Below are 15,177 nucleotides of genomic sequence, written 5' to 3'. Positions count from 1 at the left end.
CTTGAAACTAGAATCACACTTCTGTCTCTGAAAGGTCAAAGTTATATGTAAGGAAGGCCACCCAATGGCCGCTGAGTCAATTCCTGCTCACACTCATCCTATCCTATAGGACTGTAGAGTCCTATAGAATTGCCCCTTAGGTTTCCAAGACAGAAATCTTTATAGAAACAGACTGCCGCATCTTTTTCCTGCACAGCAGCTGGTGGTTTTGAACTGTTGACCTTTTAATTAGCAGTTTAATGGTTTCGTCCCTAAGTAAATCACCAGTGCTCTGTAGATTAGAACCTCTGAGCACATCATTTGGGTTAGTTTGGGACTAATTAGCTTATACCAGTTCTCTGACAATGTGGCCAGCACAGGTAAATTGAGATACAGTAATGTAGGCCCAATGCAGGACCTGACGCATGGCAGAGCCACTGCCAGGAGTTTACAGTCGAGGGCCAAAAACAGAGGCCAAAGGGGCCCAGCCTAAATTTGTCATAGGCTGGTGTGCTTTGCTCTATCAGGAGTGGATTTTAAGTCACAGTGCTAGGATCTCATCACACTCATTTATAACAAGGTCCCAGTGTAGAACCTGGAAGGCTGGGCTAGTCCCAGGTTTCTCTCGAACGTTCCTGGGATGTGCCTAATATTGGGATCAATGTAAGCTTGATGAAAACCATCTAAGCAGTCCTCCTTTCCTAGAAAATTGAATGTTAGCAGTCGTTGAACTTGGCTGACTGCTTGGAAACTGAACACCTAGTTCTCCTCATGGTTCAACCCTTGTCCTTGTCAGGGTCTTTGCAGCACGTATTCTGAACCCTTCTCCCACCACTCCCCAATTTTCTGCGACTCCCACTGTGTCCTGTGGAACTCAAAATCCATCACTGGCAAAATTCTCTACATCCGCCACTTCTCAGATTACTCCCTTCCTTCTCTTGTTCTAATACAATCCTGGCTCCAAAGCCCTGCGTCTGCACTTGGAGGTCACAGAGGGGTCTCCTTGGGCCTTCGCTTTTAGGTTATTCTCTCCTTGCTTTTAATTCCTCCCGCTGCCCGGTATTAAAAAAATTCACATTCTTGTATGCGTCACCCACTCATTTGATGTTGCAACCCTCAAGCATAGATCACTCCACCTTATTTCTCAAGGACTTTAGCTTCGGGTCCTGGCAGTCTCTCCAGCATTATTCTTCTGTTGTTCAGTATGTTGGTGAGTCTTAGGATCGCCTGTACTTGACTCTCAGTTCCAATGCTCCTCTCTTCTACTTACCTTGACTACGCATCACCGTGAGTGTACTCCACTCCAGACTTCTTCACGCCTCTGCAGTCTCTGTTCCATGCATCCCAATCCACTTGCTCCACTAAAGGACTATCAGTGTCCTCTGTTCCTAAATCCAGTGCTCAGTGCTGTCACTCACAGGACCCATAGGCAGGATTTTTATTTTCATAACAATCCACCCATCAATTGTATCAAGCACGTTTGTGTCTGTGTTGCCATAGGCAGTATCTGACACATAAAGGTATCAATCCTTCTTGATACACTATTGTTCCACAAGAGCAAGCTAGAATTTTTGTCTGTTTTGTTCACCTTTGTCATCCAGATATCTAGAACAGCTGGCTGGATGCTCATTAAATAGGATGCTCCCTAGTATTTATTAAATCAATGGAATTCATAGCATCTATCCTTAATTTGCTCAGAAACAACCAAGTCTGTTCACCCAAAGTGAAATTCAATGGAAATGGGTTGCTTTGCCAGCAATGAAATACCCCCTGGGGTTTAAAATCCGTGTCTTCGTGGTTCAGGGTGGGTATTTCTTTAGAAACAAATTCAAGAATAAATCTTCGGGGGAAATCGATTGATAAAGCAGGGAGCATTCAGGTTTCTCATGGCCACTTGGCACAGTGTGAAAACGTGGTAGGTGGGGAAAAAAGAAGAATCCTCTATTCCAAGTCACTCAACAGTTGTTCTCCCAATAGGTGGCTCTTTTTTCCTCCCTTATTTGGATCTCCTTGTCAAGAGAGAGACAGCACATCCTGAGTGTGTTCTGTAGCCTTAGCCATGCCACGTCCCAGCTCTGTATTTGCTGAGGCCTGTGGAATTCATTTATAGTTTTCTATTGAATCATCGTTCTTGAGTTAGGTCAGGAAAACGTGTCTGAAGCTGTTGGAATACAATACATACCCCAAAAGTTGGAATTAAAAAAAGTACATTAAAGAAAGAAAGCAGGCTTAAGGCGAACTGGATGGGGGTGGGTACCCCGTCGGTGTTCGGCGGCGGGGAGCCCAGTCCCCCACGGGATGCGCGTGTCGGCAGACGCGCTCCCTCCCGCCGGTGCGCGGGGGACGACGAGCCAGTCCCCGGGAGACGGCCCAAGCGTCCCTAGAACGTCGCCCTAAGCCGCCCAGACCCGTCCAGACCGCAGGAGCGAACTGTGCGGTGCTGCTCCGCAGCGGGTTAGCCTGGCCGGGGCCGGGTGGGGGAGCGCACGGCGGAGGGCGCACGGCGCGGCGGGGCGCGGGTCCGCGGGGTCTCGGCTCCCGCCAGCGCGGCGCGTGCCTCCAGCCAGCCCCGGTCCGCCCGGCGCGCCGCCTCCGCCCTCCTCCGCGCACCTTCCCTTTAAGCGCCCAGCGCCTTTGGATTTGTGTCGGCGGAGGCGAGGCGCGACTCCCCTTTATGGCGGAGACGGCGGCAACGACTCCGACAGCCGCGGCGGCCGTGCTCGCCCAGCAGCAGGCCAGGCCTCGGGCCGCCGTCAGCGCCGCGGGGCCGCGGGGAGCCGAGCGCGCGCCCCGGCGGGGCGGGGGCGGGGGCGGGGAGTGGGCGGGCCCGGCCGGGCAGGGGGCGGGGGCAGGCGGGGAGCCCGGGCGCCTGTGCTCCGGGTCCGCCTCTGACTGCGGCGCGGCGGGGCGATGTGTGATTGCCATGGCGAGCAGGCTCTGCCCGGGGTCCTGGCTGAGGAAACCCTATTACCTCCAGGTAGGCCCGCGGCGGTCCCGCCAGCCGCCGCGCACGCCCCCCGCCGCGCGCCGCCCTGCCCTCGCTCGGTCTGCGCCCGCCCGCCCCCCGCTGCCCCCTGCCGTCCGGCACCTGGCGGCGCGCCCTCCGTGGCCGCCCGGCGCCGCAGCCCCCGCGGCTACCCCCGCGCCTCCTGCGCCGCGCCGGCCGGCTCCGCGGCCCGGACCGCCCGGCAGGGCTCGCGCTCCGCGCGCGAGCGCCCAGAGGTGTGACCGGGGTGCGCCCCGGCGCCCCGGGCACTTCCCCGGCCCACGCCCCTTGCAGTCGCGGCTCGGGACGCGCCGCCGCCTTCTCCCGGGTCCTCTCGCTGCGCTTCCTCCGCGCGAGCCCCGCGCGTTGAATATTCTTGACTCTGTGTCCTGGGTTTTTCATCAGCGGTGGGAAAGGTGGTGTCGGTCCTCCATATTTTAGAAATTTATAGCAATGTGTCACCTCGGTTTTCACAGCCCCAGAGAAGCGTCGAGCGCCTCGTGCCGAGCCCCTGGGTCCGGTTGTTCCATCACCACCGGGATTTAAATGGGAGGAAGAGCTTGGAAGCCCGAGGGCGGCGGATGTGTGCTGGCCTTTTTAAAAGGACAGGGTCTGGCGTGCCGATCTCAAGTAGCCTAGCCATACCAGTGTAATTCTCAGTCATGTCATGTGTACTGCTCGCGTGTTAATTTTTCATGATTTCGCGTTCCACCCGCGGTTGCGCTGCCAGCCTGTGCCTTGTAATCCTACTACTGCCCTCTTGTACTGTTTAGTCACCAGGGGGACCTAGTAGACATCGGGAGTAGCTGAACCCAAATCAACCATCAGCCTAGTGGAAAAAACAACTACAAATCGATGCCTCGCGTGGGTCGGCAGTGCCGTCTGCATTCAGAGCACGGTGCTTCTCTGCCGCGTACGTTAAAAGGCTTAAAGATGTTGGGAGATCGTTTTGGGAAAGGAATTCATGGTCAGCTGGTGGTTTTCTAAATTATGAAAGAAGTTGAGCTACAACTATCCTGGGGCAAATGCATCTTGCGTATTTGTTTGAAACCGGTATGCGTCAGATCTTCCCTACAGTGAGTGATGTCGGTTGCAAATGGGAAGCATGATTTGACAGTCCATAACATGAAGCGGTGGGACTGAAAGGAATGCCGTGAGCTTTTTAAAAAGCAGCTCCACCTGCAGTAATAACCCAGTCCTGTATGCCTGGTGAGCAGGCGGGCAAAGCCAGGCACTTCTTTGTAACCCTCTATTGAACTCTTTACATAGGATTTAGAAATTCAGTTGGTTTGTGGCTTTAAGAATTACAAGTAATGCTGCAGTCATCCTTGTACACATGTGTCTGGCTGCGTCCTTACGTAGTTCTCTAGGGGCCAAGCCCTCCACCACCTCCCCGCCTAGAGGTGGTGGTGGAGGGGGTTTTCAAGTGCACCATCCGCTCTGCAGGAGAACAATGTGGCCATCTGCTTCCATGAAGGTTTACAGCCTCAGAAACTCAGGGGCAGCTCTGCTTTGTCCGGTAAGGTCCCTTTGAGTGGGATACATTTGATGGGCACTGGGTTTGATTCTGTGTGCATGCGCATAAACAGCTCCCTAGACCCTGCCTCCAGAATAAGTTTACTGAGCTCTTAGAAGTATTTTTCTTAACACTACCTGGCTGTCTATGGGTACGCAACCTTTTTGACTAGACTGTGGACTTACTCTCTCTCCTTGATCCGCCCCCCTCTCTCTCTTTCCCCCCTCTCATCTCATTGTAGAACTTGATCCTTTGGACTACAAATGCTTTCCACAGATGTGGTTCTGACGACATTTTTGGCACTGTAGTACAAGAACTTTCAGAATGGTTAGGACTGTTTTACAGATAGCTATGCTTGGATTTAATGGCAAGTTTGGCACTTCTACCGTCCAGAAGTTGCTTCCCATCTATTGCCAAATGAGGGGACACGCAAGAGTTTAAGCCTTTTAAAGGGGCACAGTAATCATTTAGTGGGCTATTTCTATATACAATTCTTATCAAATATAGCATTTGTGGGTTGTGGTATATTTTAGATGTGAAAATGAACTTACAACCCAGGCTATAGAATCCCAGGGGACTAGTGTGTTGAACATGTTGATATTAGTATTCATTCTATGAATTTCCTTGTTAATTGTCCCTCACCACCCTCCTTCATTCAATGGAACCCAAACAGAGCATTGAAATAAGCCTTCAAGTGACATCCTGTCTTCTGTTCCTTATTTCCTAAATGCCTCACCTTTTGCTTTTTACACTTTCAATCTCTAGATCTGCTTCAATGTAGAAATTTGGGCCAAAGTAATATTTTCATGAGGAGCTGAGACTAAGGGCTTAAGTAGAAAGCAAATGTTTGGAAAATGATGAGGGCAATAAATGTACAAATGTGCTTGACATACAGTGGATGGGTGTATGGATTGTGATAAGAGTTGTATGAGCCCCTAATAAAATGATTTTAAAAAGGTTTTTTTTTTTCAACTAAAACCAGAAACAACAGCAAAACTACCCCACACCTCTTGCAGTCAATTCAGACTCTTAGAGACCCTACAGGACCGAGTAGAATGGCCCCGTAGGTTCCTAGAGCTATCAGTCTGAACGGAGGCCTACTGCCAAGTCTTCCTCCTGCTGGGGGGGTGGGTGTGAGCCAGGCCGCGGAGCGCTTAACCACTGTACCACCAGGGCTCTTAATTTTCAACGGAGACTACTATGTATGCGTAGTTAGTTTCTCAGCCGCGGAAAGGAGTTACTATATACAGTAATTTTTTTCTCTTAAATAGCTTCTATTTGCCATTCAAATTGGTATTAACATCATTTCCCTTTAGGAACAGCACGAGGCTTTAAAACGGAGCAGAGTGCTGCTCTCTTTTGTGCATCTGGTTTATTATGACTCTGGAAAAGTTACTTAACCTTTCGCTCCCATACATGCCAAATCACAAAATGGAGCGTGTAGATGCTAGCTGAGCATTATGACATGACTGTGTGAGGATAAGCTCCATGAGGCAAGCATGTGAAGCTGCATGGTAAATACTTGTACCTAACGCTGCGTGCACCGAAGACAGTCAGCTACAGGTCCCAGACGTCTCTCCTTTTACTGAACAGCCAAGTTATGCGCTATCACTTGTCTTAATCTATTTACTCCTTTCCTTAATAAATGGTTGTTGTATGACAGCCAAACACCAAAAACTGTATGAGGTGGTGAGGATTCTCCAGGAGCTAAGCAAACACCTCTCTGCTCCTTGTGGAGCTTATGGCCTACCCCAGACTCAAACGCCCGCCACGGAGTCATCTCTGACTCACAGCAACTCTGCAGAGTCGAACTGCCTCTGTGGGTTTCCAAGAATGTAAATCTCTACAGAAGTAGAAAACCTCATCTTTCTCCCTTGGAGGGCCTGGTGGTTTTGAACTGCTGACCTTGTGGTTAGCAGCCCAACCCATAGCCCTAGGCCACTAGAGATATTTATATGATCAGATAATCATAGAAATATGTGGTGATTACAGTAAGTGTTCAGAAGGAAAAGAGAAGTTAATGGCTGCTAGAGAGGAAGAAAAATTTCTTTTAAAAGATTTTTAATAAAGGTATTTTAATACATAAAAGAATAATGAACTTTGATGTACCCACTGCCTGGCTTCAACAATTATCAATGCTTGATTCATTTTCCAATCCTCTCCTAACTACAGCATTTTAAAGCAAAGCTCAGATATCATTTCACCACCAAATACTTCAATACATATGTAACAGATAAGGAACATTTTTTATATAGTCACAATACTGTTATCACATTTAACAAACTTATAACAATACTTTTTTTATATGAGACAAGTCAGAAAGTTTTGATAGTAAGGGTCCAGTTCATATATGCATGGGGTCATTTCAAACAAAGCCTAGACCTAGATGGAGCATATGTGGAGAAACTACGGTCACATTCTGCTCTCAGTGGGTGCCCACGGATCAGTTTTCTTTGGAATACACTAGTCTCTGCCTCATTGGAGTGCCTTCATCAAAAAAAGAGCCGTGCACAAGGGGATCTGCTGGGCCAGTTCCCGTTAAAGTAGAGAGGTCAGCGCAGAAGCAATGGTGAATTTTTTGTTTGTTTTTTTCAAAGGACACAGTACAATCATGGGGGAGGAAAGGTTTTATGAAGAAATTTAAAAAATAATTTTATTGGGGTCTTGTACAGCTCTTAACACAATCCGTACATACATAACATCCACTATGTCAAGTACATTTGAACATATGTTGCCATCATTTTCAAAACATTTTCTTTCTACTTGAGTCCATGGTATCAGCTCCTTATTTTTCCCCTCCCTCTTCTACCCTCCCTCCTTCATGTACCCTCGATAATTTATAAATTACTATTATTTTGTCATGTCTTACATTGACTGATGTTTCCCTTCACCCACTTTTCTATGGTCAGCCCCCCTGGGAGGGGTGTCACATGTAGATCATTGTGATCAGTGCCCCCTTTCTACTTCACCTTATCCTTACCCTCCTGGTATCGCCACTCTCATGATCTGTCCTGGAGTCCTGTGTTTCAAGCTCTTATCTGTACCAATGTACATACATGCTCTGGTCTAGCTGGATTTGTAAGACAGAATTGGGGCCATGATAGTGGGGGGAGAAGCATTAAAGAACTAGAGGAAAGTTGTATATTTCATCAGTGCTATACTGCACCCTGACTGACTCATTTCTTCCTTGTGACCCTTCTGCAAAGGGATGTCCAATTGTCTACAGATGGGCTTTGGGTCTCTACTCCACACTCCCCTTCATTCACATTGATATGATTTTTTTGTTCTGGGTCTTTAATGCCTGGTACCTGATCCCATCAACACCTCCTGATCTCACAGGCTGATGTGCTTCTTCCATGTGGACTTTGTTACTTCACGGCTAGATGGCTACTTGTTTATCTTTAAGTATTATTTATTTGTTTATTTGTTTATTATCTTTAAGCCTTTAAGACCCCAGACGCTGTAACTTTTGATAGCCAGGCACCATCAGCTTTCTTCACCACATTTGCTTATGCACCCATTTTGTCTTCAGCAATGCTGTCAGGAAGGTGAGCATCACAGAATCCCAGGTTATTAAAACAAAATGTTCATGCATTGGGAAGTACTTGAGTGGAGGCCCAATGTTCATCTGCTCCCTTAATACTTAACATATAAAGATATTTACATAGACCTATTTCCCTATTGTTATAAATATATTAAATATGTAAATGCCTATATTTAGACCTCTGTAAATGCCCTTTGCCTCCTAGTTCTTTCCTCTATTTCCTTTTACTTTTCTCTTGTCCCTCTATCATGTTTGGTCTTCATTCGGGTTTCAGTGATTCCTGTGGGCCACATTGCCCTTGATCAAGCCCCACCAGACATCCTCTTTGCTCCTTGCCATTGATTTTAGATCACTTGTTGTTTCCATGTCCCTGGGTTGGTTGACACCCCTCTCTTATGAAGAAAATTTAAAACTGCATTATTGAGAAAAAGTTGTCCCAAGGAATTACTTTCCATCATCATCACGTCCCTGCTCATTCTTTGAGAGCAGCCATGGCTGTACGATGAGAACTTTGTTGGGAAGCCTTACCCCATCCAACTTATAGCCCTGCTATTGCCAACCCCAAACTCAAAGGACACTTACTTAAAGGTGACATGATTTGTGTTCTCCCAGAGTGCCCAAACTGCTGTTTTTATGTGATCTGAATCAGAGGGCAGGATTCTCCGGGAAGTTAGAGAGATGGACACGCTGCCTGAAGAAGTATGTAGACCTAGAGGGAAGATATGCTGAGGAACAATATCTTCACATCTTGGTATTTTTGTCTAATAAGTGTTTCTGTTCTTTCATAGCATTATATTGACGTAGCTCATATTTTCTCATATATGTGTCATTTGGGGGGTTGACTAAATTCAGTTTGCCCCAGTATGGGCGTTCTGTGATTTAAAAGGGTCTCTCTCTCTTAAAAAAAAAATTGTAGTGAAAATGTACCATATATACTTGTGTATAAGCCAAGTCTATCAGCACATCTTTAATGCAGTTTTTGTGGTAAAATTAGGTGCCTTGACTGATAGTTTGGGTTGGCTTATACTCGAGTATAGAGGTACATCAAATAAATCAACTTACTGCTTTCTACATACTTGAGAGGGTCTCTTGTTGGGGGTCGGGGGAAGGAAAGAAAGTAAAATCCCTCCCCTCACCAGCTTGTTCCTGTTCAGAATTCTTCATACAAGGGAAACGTATTCTCACTTAGTGTTCTAAGAGAATGTCCTAATAGTTGAATGTCTGGCTTAAGTAAAATTTTTATGTGAACGTGTTGTTGTAAGGAGCCCTGATGGATCAGTGGGTTATGCTTTGGGCTTCTAACCACAAAGTCAGCAGTTGTAAACCACCAGCTGATCAAAGAGAAAAAGAAGTCTTCGAAACCCAAAGGGGCAGTTCTACTCTGTCCTGCAGGGCTGCTGTGATTCAGAATCAGCTCTGTGGCAGTGAGGTGGGTGTTTTGGTTTGGTATTATCTTATAGTAAGGCTATAATGAATCCGTCAACCGGTGTGAGAACTCCTCCTTCCCTTGACGGGTGAGGAGTCCCGGAAGGAATAGGCCATACTTCAGAGATTGGGCAGAGATGAAGGGCCCAGCCAGGGCAGAGGGAGGAAGCAGTGACCCGTCTTATAAACTCAGAGTTTTCTGGTTTGTCTTCATGTGGTGGAATCAAAGAGCAATTATGTATTGAAGTGTTCAGACTTGGGCCTTGCGAGTTCTTCTACCTACAATTTATAGTGAAAAAACAGACCCCCAAACATTCAAGCAGCCGACTTAGGTGTTGGCTTAGGGGACTTACTGCCAGCATTATCATGTATCCAGAGGTCACTGCAGTAATTGATATCATTTTATGTTGTTCATGATTTATTTTTCAGCTGTATGATGGGCTAAGTAAGCATTTGACTTACAGGTTGACATGGGGAACTAATCACTGCTTATAGCTTTGTTTATTCGACGAAAGAGGTTCTACTGGATGTGAAGAAGAGCCCCAATGTGGCCAATTCAGACATTGGAATCGTATCAGCAGGACAGAGAATGGACACAATCTGAAAGCATTAACTATGTGGAAGAAGCCATTCACAAAAGACCACACGTTGTATGACTCCATTTAAGTGGGATGTAGACTTCATGTAACAGGCAGAGACAGAAAGTAGATCAGTGCTTGCCGAGGGCGGCAAGGCAGTGGGTGACTTTGAAGGGGCGCGGACTGTCTTGGCGGTGATCTGAAAGCTGTAGAACTGACCGGGTGACGGTTGCACAGCTCCGAGCCATTGAATTTTACATCTTAAGCCAATGAATTGTAGGGCACGCGGGTTTGTATCAAAACAGAACTTTAAACAGAGAGAACTCGTTTTATCCCACAGAGGCGGCTCTCCTCGCTGCCCCTGGCTGCAGGTGCTCATCATTCACCTGTGCAGCTCGTCAGCCAGTGGCCCTCTGGCCTGTCTGAAACAGGGAGCCAACAAACATTCACCCTAGAATCTAAGTGTCTGGTTTTGTTTTAATTTTGTTGTTGATACTATACACAGCAAAACATACACCAATTCAGCAGCGTCTCCATGTGCAGTCCAGTGATACGGGCTACAGTCTGAGTTGTGCAACCGCTTCCACCCTCCCTCCTCTGAGGCCTCCTCCCCTGTGAACATACACATCATTGCCCCATTCAGGTTCCTTTCCAGTCTAGATGAGTTGCTGGTATTGGGGTTCATCCAGCCCCTGTGGTGTCAGAAAGCCTGATATCCGTGAGAACTTGGTCCAGATCCTTGTATAGACTCGGTGATCAGAATATTCTGTAAGGGCCCTGGGAGGCATCCAGTGCTGGTCTCCTGGCGAAGGAGGCAGTTGCTCAGGGAGAGCGTTAGTCCCACATTCTAGATGCACTTCCTACTCCCGACTGCTCGGCCTCCTCTGGCTCGGGTGCATAGAGGCCGGGTGCCATGCCTTGGGTGACTACTTGAAGGCTTTTCAGGCTTCAGGCCCTGCACAGTGATGGAGGAGATGGAACCGAAGCATCAAACACTTTACGAGGCCAATTAACTAGGATGTCCCATGAAGGCACGACCCTAAAGTTCCAAACCTAGGGACCAAATCCCATGAGATGTTTAATTGTACGGAAGCCACCTCAGCAGCTACTCTTTGTTGTTGTTGTTGTAAATAGGTCCATCACACAACTTTTGTCAGCTTTTACCATTTTTTACAAGTTTACAACTTAATGACAGCAATGTGGAGCTGTTTATCCCACCCTTCAGCAGTGTTATTTTTGCATCAGCATGATCTTGCTTTTACCTTTCCTTCCTGCCCCTGACAACCACTAATAAACTTTGGTCTCTATACGTTTGCCTTTAAATTGCCTTTTTTTTTTTTTTTTGCTAACAGACCATTACAATAGTTGTCTTTTTGTGACCTACTTATTTTTACTCAGCATAATGCCTGCCAGCCCCTTTCTTACCACAACCTGGGTCAAGACTTCATTCCTTTAGTGGCTGAGTTAGTACTCCGTTAAACACTTCTCTTGGGGAGGTACCATTCCCAGAGCAAGCTAACACACAGTTTCATCCTTCTCAGCATTTTTGTTAACGTTTTATCTGGGAATAGCACTTCCTAGGTGGCCTAGACAGAGCCGAGTCACGCCTCTGAAATCAGAAACCATGGGTGTGGTAATTAGCTCAGGTGGGTTTTTTTTTAACCTTTCTTCCTTTTATTTTTGTTTTGTTTTAAATGTTTTATTAGGGGCTCATACAACTCTTATCACAGTCCATACATATACATACATCAATTGTGTAAAGCACATCCATACATTCCCCGCCCCAATCATTCTCAAAGCATTTGCTCTCCACTTAAGCCCTTTGCATCAGGTCCTCTTTTTTTTCCCCTCCCTCCCCGCTGCCCCCTCCCCCCTCCCTCATGTGCCCTTTGTAATTTATACATCGTTATTGCTCAGGCGGTTTTTAAGCAGTATTTTGTTTTGTCCTGTTTTGCGTTTCCTCCGTCTATCACTGTGCTGTGGACCCCTCTGGGTCTGCTGTGTGTGATAAACCAGAATGCCACCCGAATGTGTCTATTGTTAGTGATAGGTTTTCTACAAATTGGGATCACTTTGTTTGGAGTTTGCTCCTAGGCCGAGTGGAGCTGGTACCACAGAAGCCCTGTAATTAGTTGGTTTTAGTTTGAGATACAATCTGAAAGCCAAGACTGTCGCTGTCAATTCTGACTCCCACTGACCATATAGGACAGAGCAGCACTGGCCCATCGAGCCAGCCACACGCTCCCCCTGCAGTGCAGCCCACTGACTTTTCAGATAGCAACTGAGCACTCACCGCTGTGTCACTCGGGCGCCTTTCATTCGGGAGCTGTCTTTCTTTTTACTCTCACAAAATCCTGGGAGAATAGAAGTTAGGACAAGTTAGGGCAGTTCCATGGACTTAGCTTATGCACACTTTCCATTCCGCTCAGTCTGCCGACATGCCCTGTTGCATATAAAAAGCTGCCACAATTCTCATGGAATTTGAAACCCGAGACACTTGGATACTCTGGGTTTCCAAGCTCTTAAATTGCAAAACTTTTTTGTTTCTTGAGCCATCCTTTAAAAAATGGCTTCGCTAGCAGTTTCAAGATGTGCTTACGAGAGCTGTCAAGAATGAATAGATAGATGACATGTTCTAATTAGGGGTTGGCACTTGTTTAGCATTTCTGATACCTGGACCTGTGGTTTATATTACTATTATTTACAGACATGACTGCTTTAGATTGTTGTGTTTCTTTCAGTATGACTTAATGTGTCTATTTGGTGGGACTTAGGGTCCCATAGACTCACTGATACAGAATAACTGGTAATGGCTGACAATGACTAAAGTGAGAGCCAGGTGGCTTCTTGCCCATTTCCATTCTCCAGGGGTATTTTAAGCTAAGGGCAATCAGGGAACGTTGGCTGTTCCTGGTCCTCGGAGGCTGCAGAGGAAGAGTGAAGCCTACCAATGCTCTGGTAATTGTCTGACCTGCTGTTCAGGTCTGTGGTTGGCTTTCTGAGACTGGTGCACACATAGAGAGAGCCTATGGGTCCCACATTCCTATATTCAAGCATGGGATTATAATGCAGCCATCTGAGATGATCATTAGCTGCTTTTCTCTTCCAGTGAGCAGCTGGAAGAGCTGGTGAATGCTCCGGCAGATTTTAGCTTCAGCACGGTTTCTTTCAGACTGGAGCTCCTGGTATTTTGTTCTTTGTCCGTTTCCCAGTGCCCCCGTTTTTCACCTTGATGTATTATTGTGTATTGTCTATAGACATTTTCTGGGTTTTTTTCCGCCAACTAGATTTATTTTTAGTGTTTTCATTTCTCAGAGTTGCTTCTAACAGCAATATTGTGTCATTTTCTTCAGTACTGTTTTTTTTTTACATAGAAAATGTTATACTGAAAAGGTAAACTTTTTAGATTCTTAACAGTTTCTATCCATTTCTAGGTATTCAAGTATTTGAATTGTCTACAAAATATTCTGTTTAGAAAACCAAGATAGTGTAATGTGAACTAAAAAAAATACTGTGGTCAAAAATCTTACGTACTTGGGATATGTTCTCAGGCGAGACCTGTCCCCGGGGAAGGACCTCGTGCTTGGTAAGGTAGAGGGTCCTAGGAAACGAGGAAGACCCTTACTGAGATGGATGACACAGTTCCTTCCCCCGGTGGGCTCAGGCTGAGGCAGGTCATGAGGCTGGCCTAGGAGCAGGGCAGTGTTTTGTTCTGTTGTGCATGGGGTTACTAAGGAAGAGCTGGAGCCCACTCGGTGGCACCTAGCAACAGCAACACTATGTACAGTAACCCTTTAGAAAGTCAAAACCTGTATGCATACGATGGAAACCTACTTACTCCAAAAACCAAACTCACTGCCATCAAGTTGCGGTCGACTCATAGTTGAACTGCCCCTGTGAGTTTCCAAGACTGTAACTCTTTACAGGAGTAGACAGCCTCATCTTTCTCTCGAAGTGCAGCTAGTGGTTTCAAACTGCCAACCTTGCCGATTGCAGCCCAATGCATAACCACTATGTGCCACCAGGTTTCCTGCTAGAGAAGGAAAACTCAAGTATGTCCTAGTGAAATGAAGGCTAGACACCAGTGCTAAGGCTGCACTCTATCAAAGGTGGAAAACTTTGAAGACACAGGCGAAGAAGGCGGGCAGTCGCACTGTGTCAGAAAGCAGCTGTAGAGTCGTCAGGTTGTACTTGTACGGTTTGGTGCCTTACATCATGCTGTACAGCCATCATCACTGTCCTTTCCCAGATGATCCCGTCACCATTTGCAATGACTCCCCCTTACTCCCCCGTGGAAACCAATAAACGTTGGTATCTATAACACAAACAAAAATGCCCCAAACTATGTTGCTATGGAATCGATTCTGACTCATAGTTCCCTCACGTGTTTCTGAGTCAAATTGCACTCCACGGGGCCACCAGTGCCTGTGGCTGTTCCCAAGCAGCTCTCGGACCTTTCTTCCAAGTTGTCTGTTTGTAGCCGAGCACTTACTGGGCTCTCTACATTTGCCTATTCTGGACATTTTATGTAAGTGGGATCATATCATTTGTTTCTTAATGACTAATGTTTCATTTGGCATAAAGTTTTCAAGGTTTTCTTTATGGGCTGAGTATTACTCCATTGTATGTACATGCCACATGGTTTTAAATTAAAAGATCATTTTATTGGGGGCTCTTACACCTCTCATAACAATCCATGCATCAATTGTATCAAGGATGTTTGTATATATGCTGCCATCATTGTTTTCTAAACATTTACTTTCTATTGAGCCCTTAGTCTTAGCTCCTCTTTTTTCCCTTCCCCCACCCTCATGACCCCTTGATGATGACCCCTTCCTCCATGGTTTCTGTTGTTGGAGCCCAGCACCGTAGAGGGAGAGGCAGGGTGGTTATGTGTCGATCATTGCGATCGGTTCCCTCTTCTCCCCTCCACTCCCCACCTTCCCCTTCCCCTCTTGTTACTGCTACTTCCGTTCCTATTCCTAGACTCTTATCTGTACTTGTGTACATACTCCGGTCTAGCCTGCAGTGAAAGGCAGGAATGGGGTCGTGATAGTGGGGGCATGAGGAAGCCTCAAGGAACCAGAGGAATATTGTATGTTTCATCGGTGCTATACTGCACCCTGATTGACTCATCCTTTCCTTGTGA

At 46.7% G+C, this 15,177-nt stretch overlaps 1 protein-coding gene across 1 annotated transcript in view; it reads left to right on the top strand.

The window, feature by feature from the left end:
* Positions 1-2,824: 2,824 nt before the first annotated feature.
* DIPK1A (divergent protein kinase domain 1A) overlaps positions 2,825-15,177 on the top strand; it is a 162,132-nt gene continuing 149,779 nt past the window's right edge. Inside the window, exon 1 of the mRNA XM_075558460.1 lies at positions 2,825-2,956. Coding sequence (XP_075414575.1) covers positions 2,903-2,956 — 54 coding nt within the window. The 5' untranslated portion in view covers positions 2,825-2,902. The remainder of the gene's footprint in view (positions 2,957-15,177) is intronic.

This window comes from Tenrec ecaudatus, chromosome 1, assembly GCF_050624435.1.
Source record: "Tenrec ecaudatus isolate mTenEca1 chromosome 1, mTenEca1.hap1, whole genome shotgun sequence".
Lineage (NCBI taxonomy): Eukaryota > Metazoa > Chordata > Mammalia > Afrosoricida > Tenrecidae > Tenrec > Tenrec ecaudatus.
The sequence above is the reverse complement of the archived record's forward strand: the minus strand, read 5'-3'. Positions and strand labels throughout refer to the sequence as shown.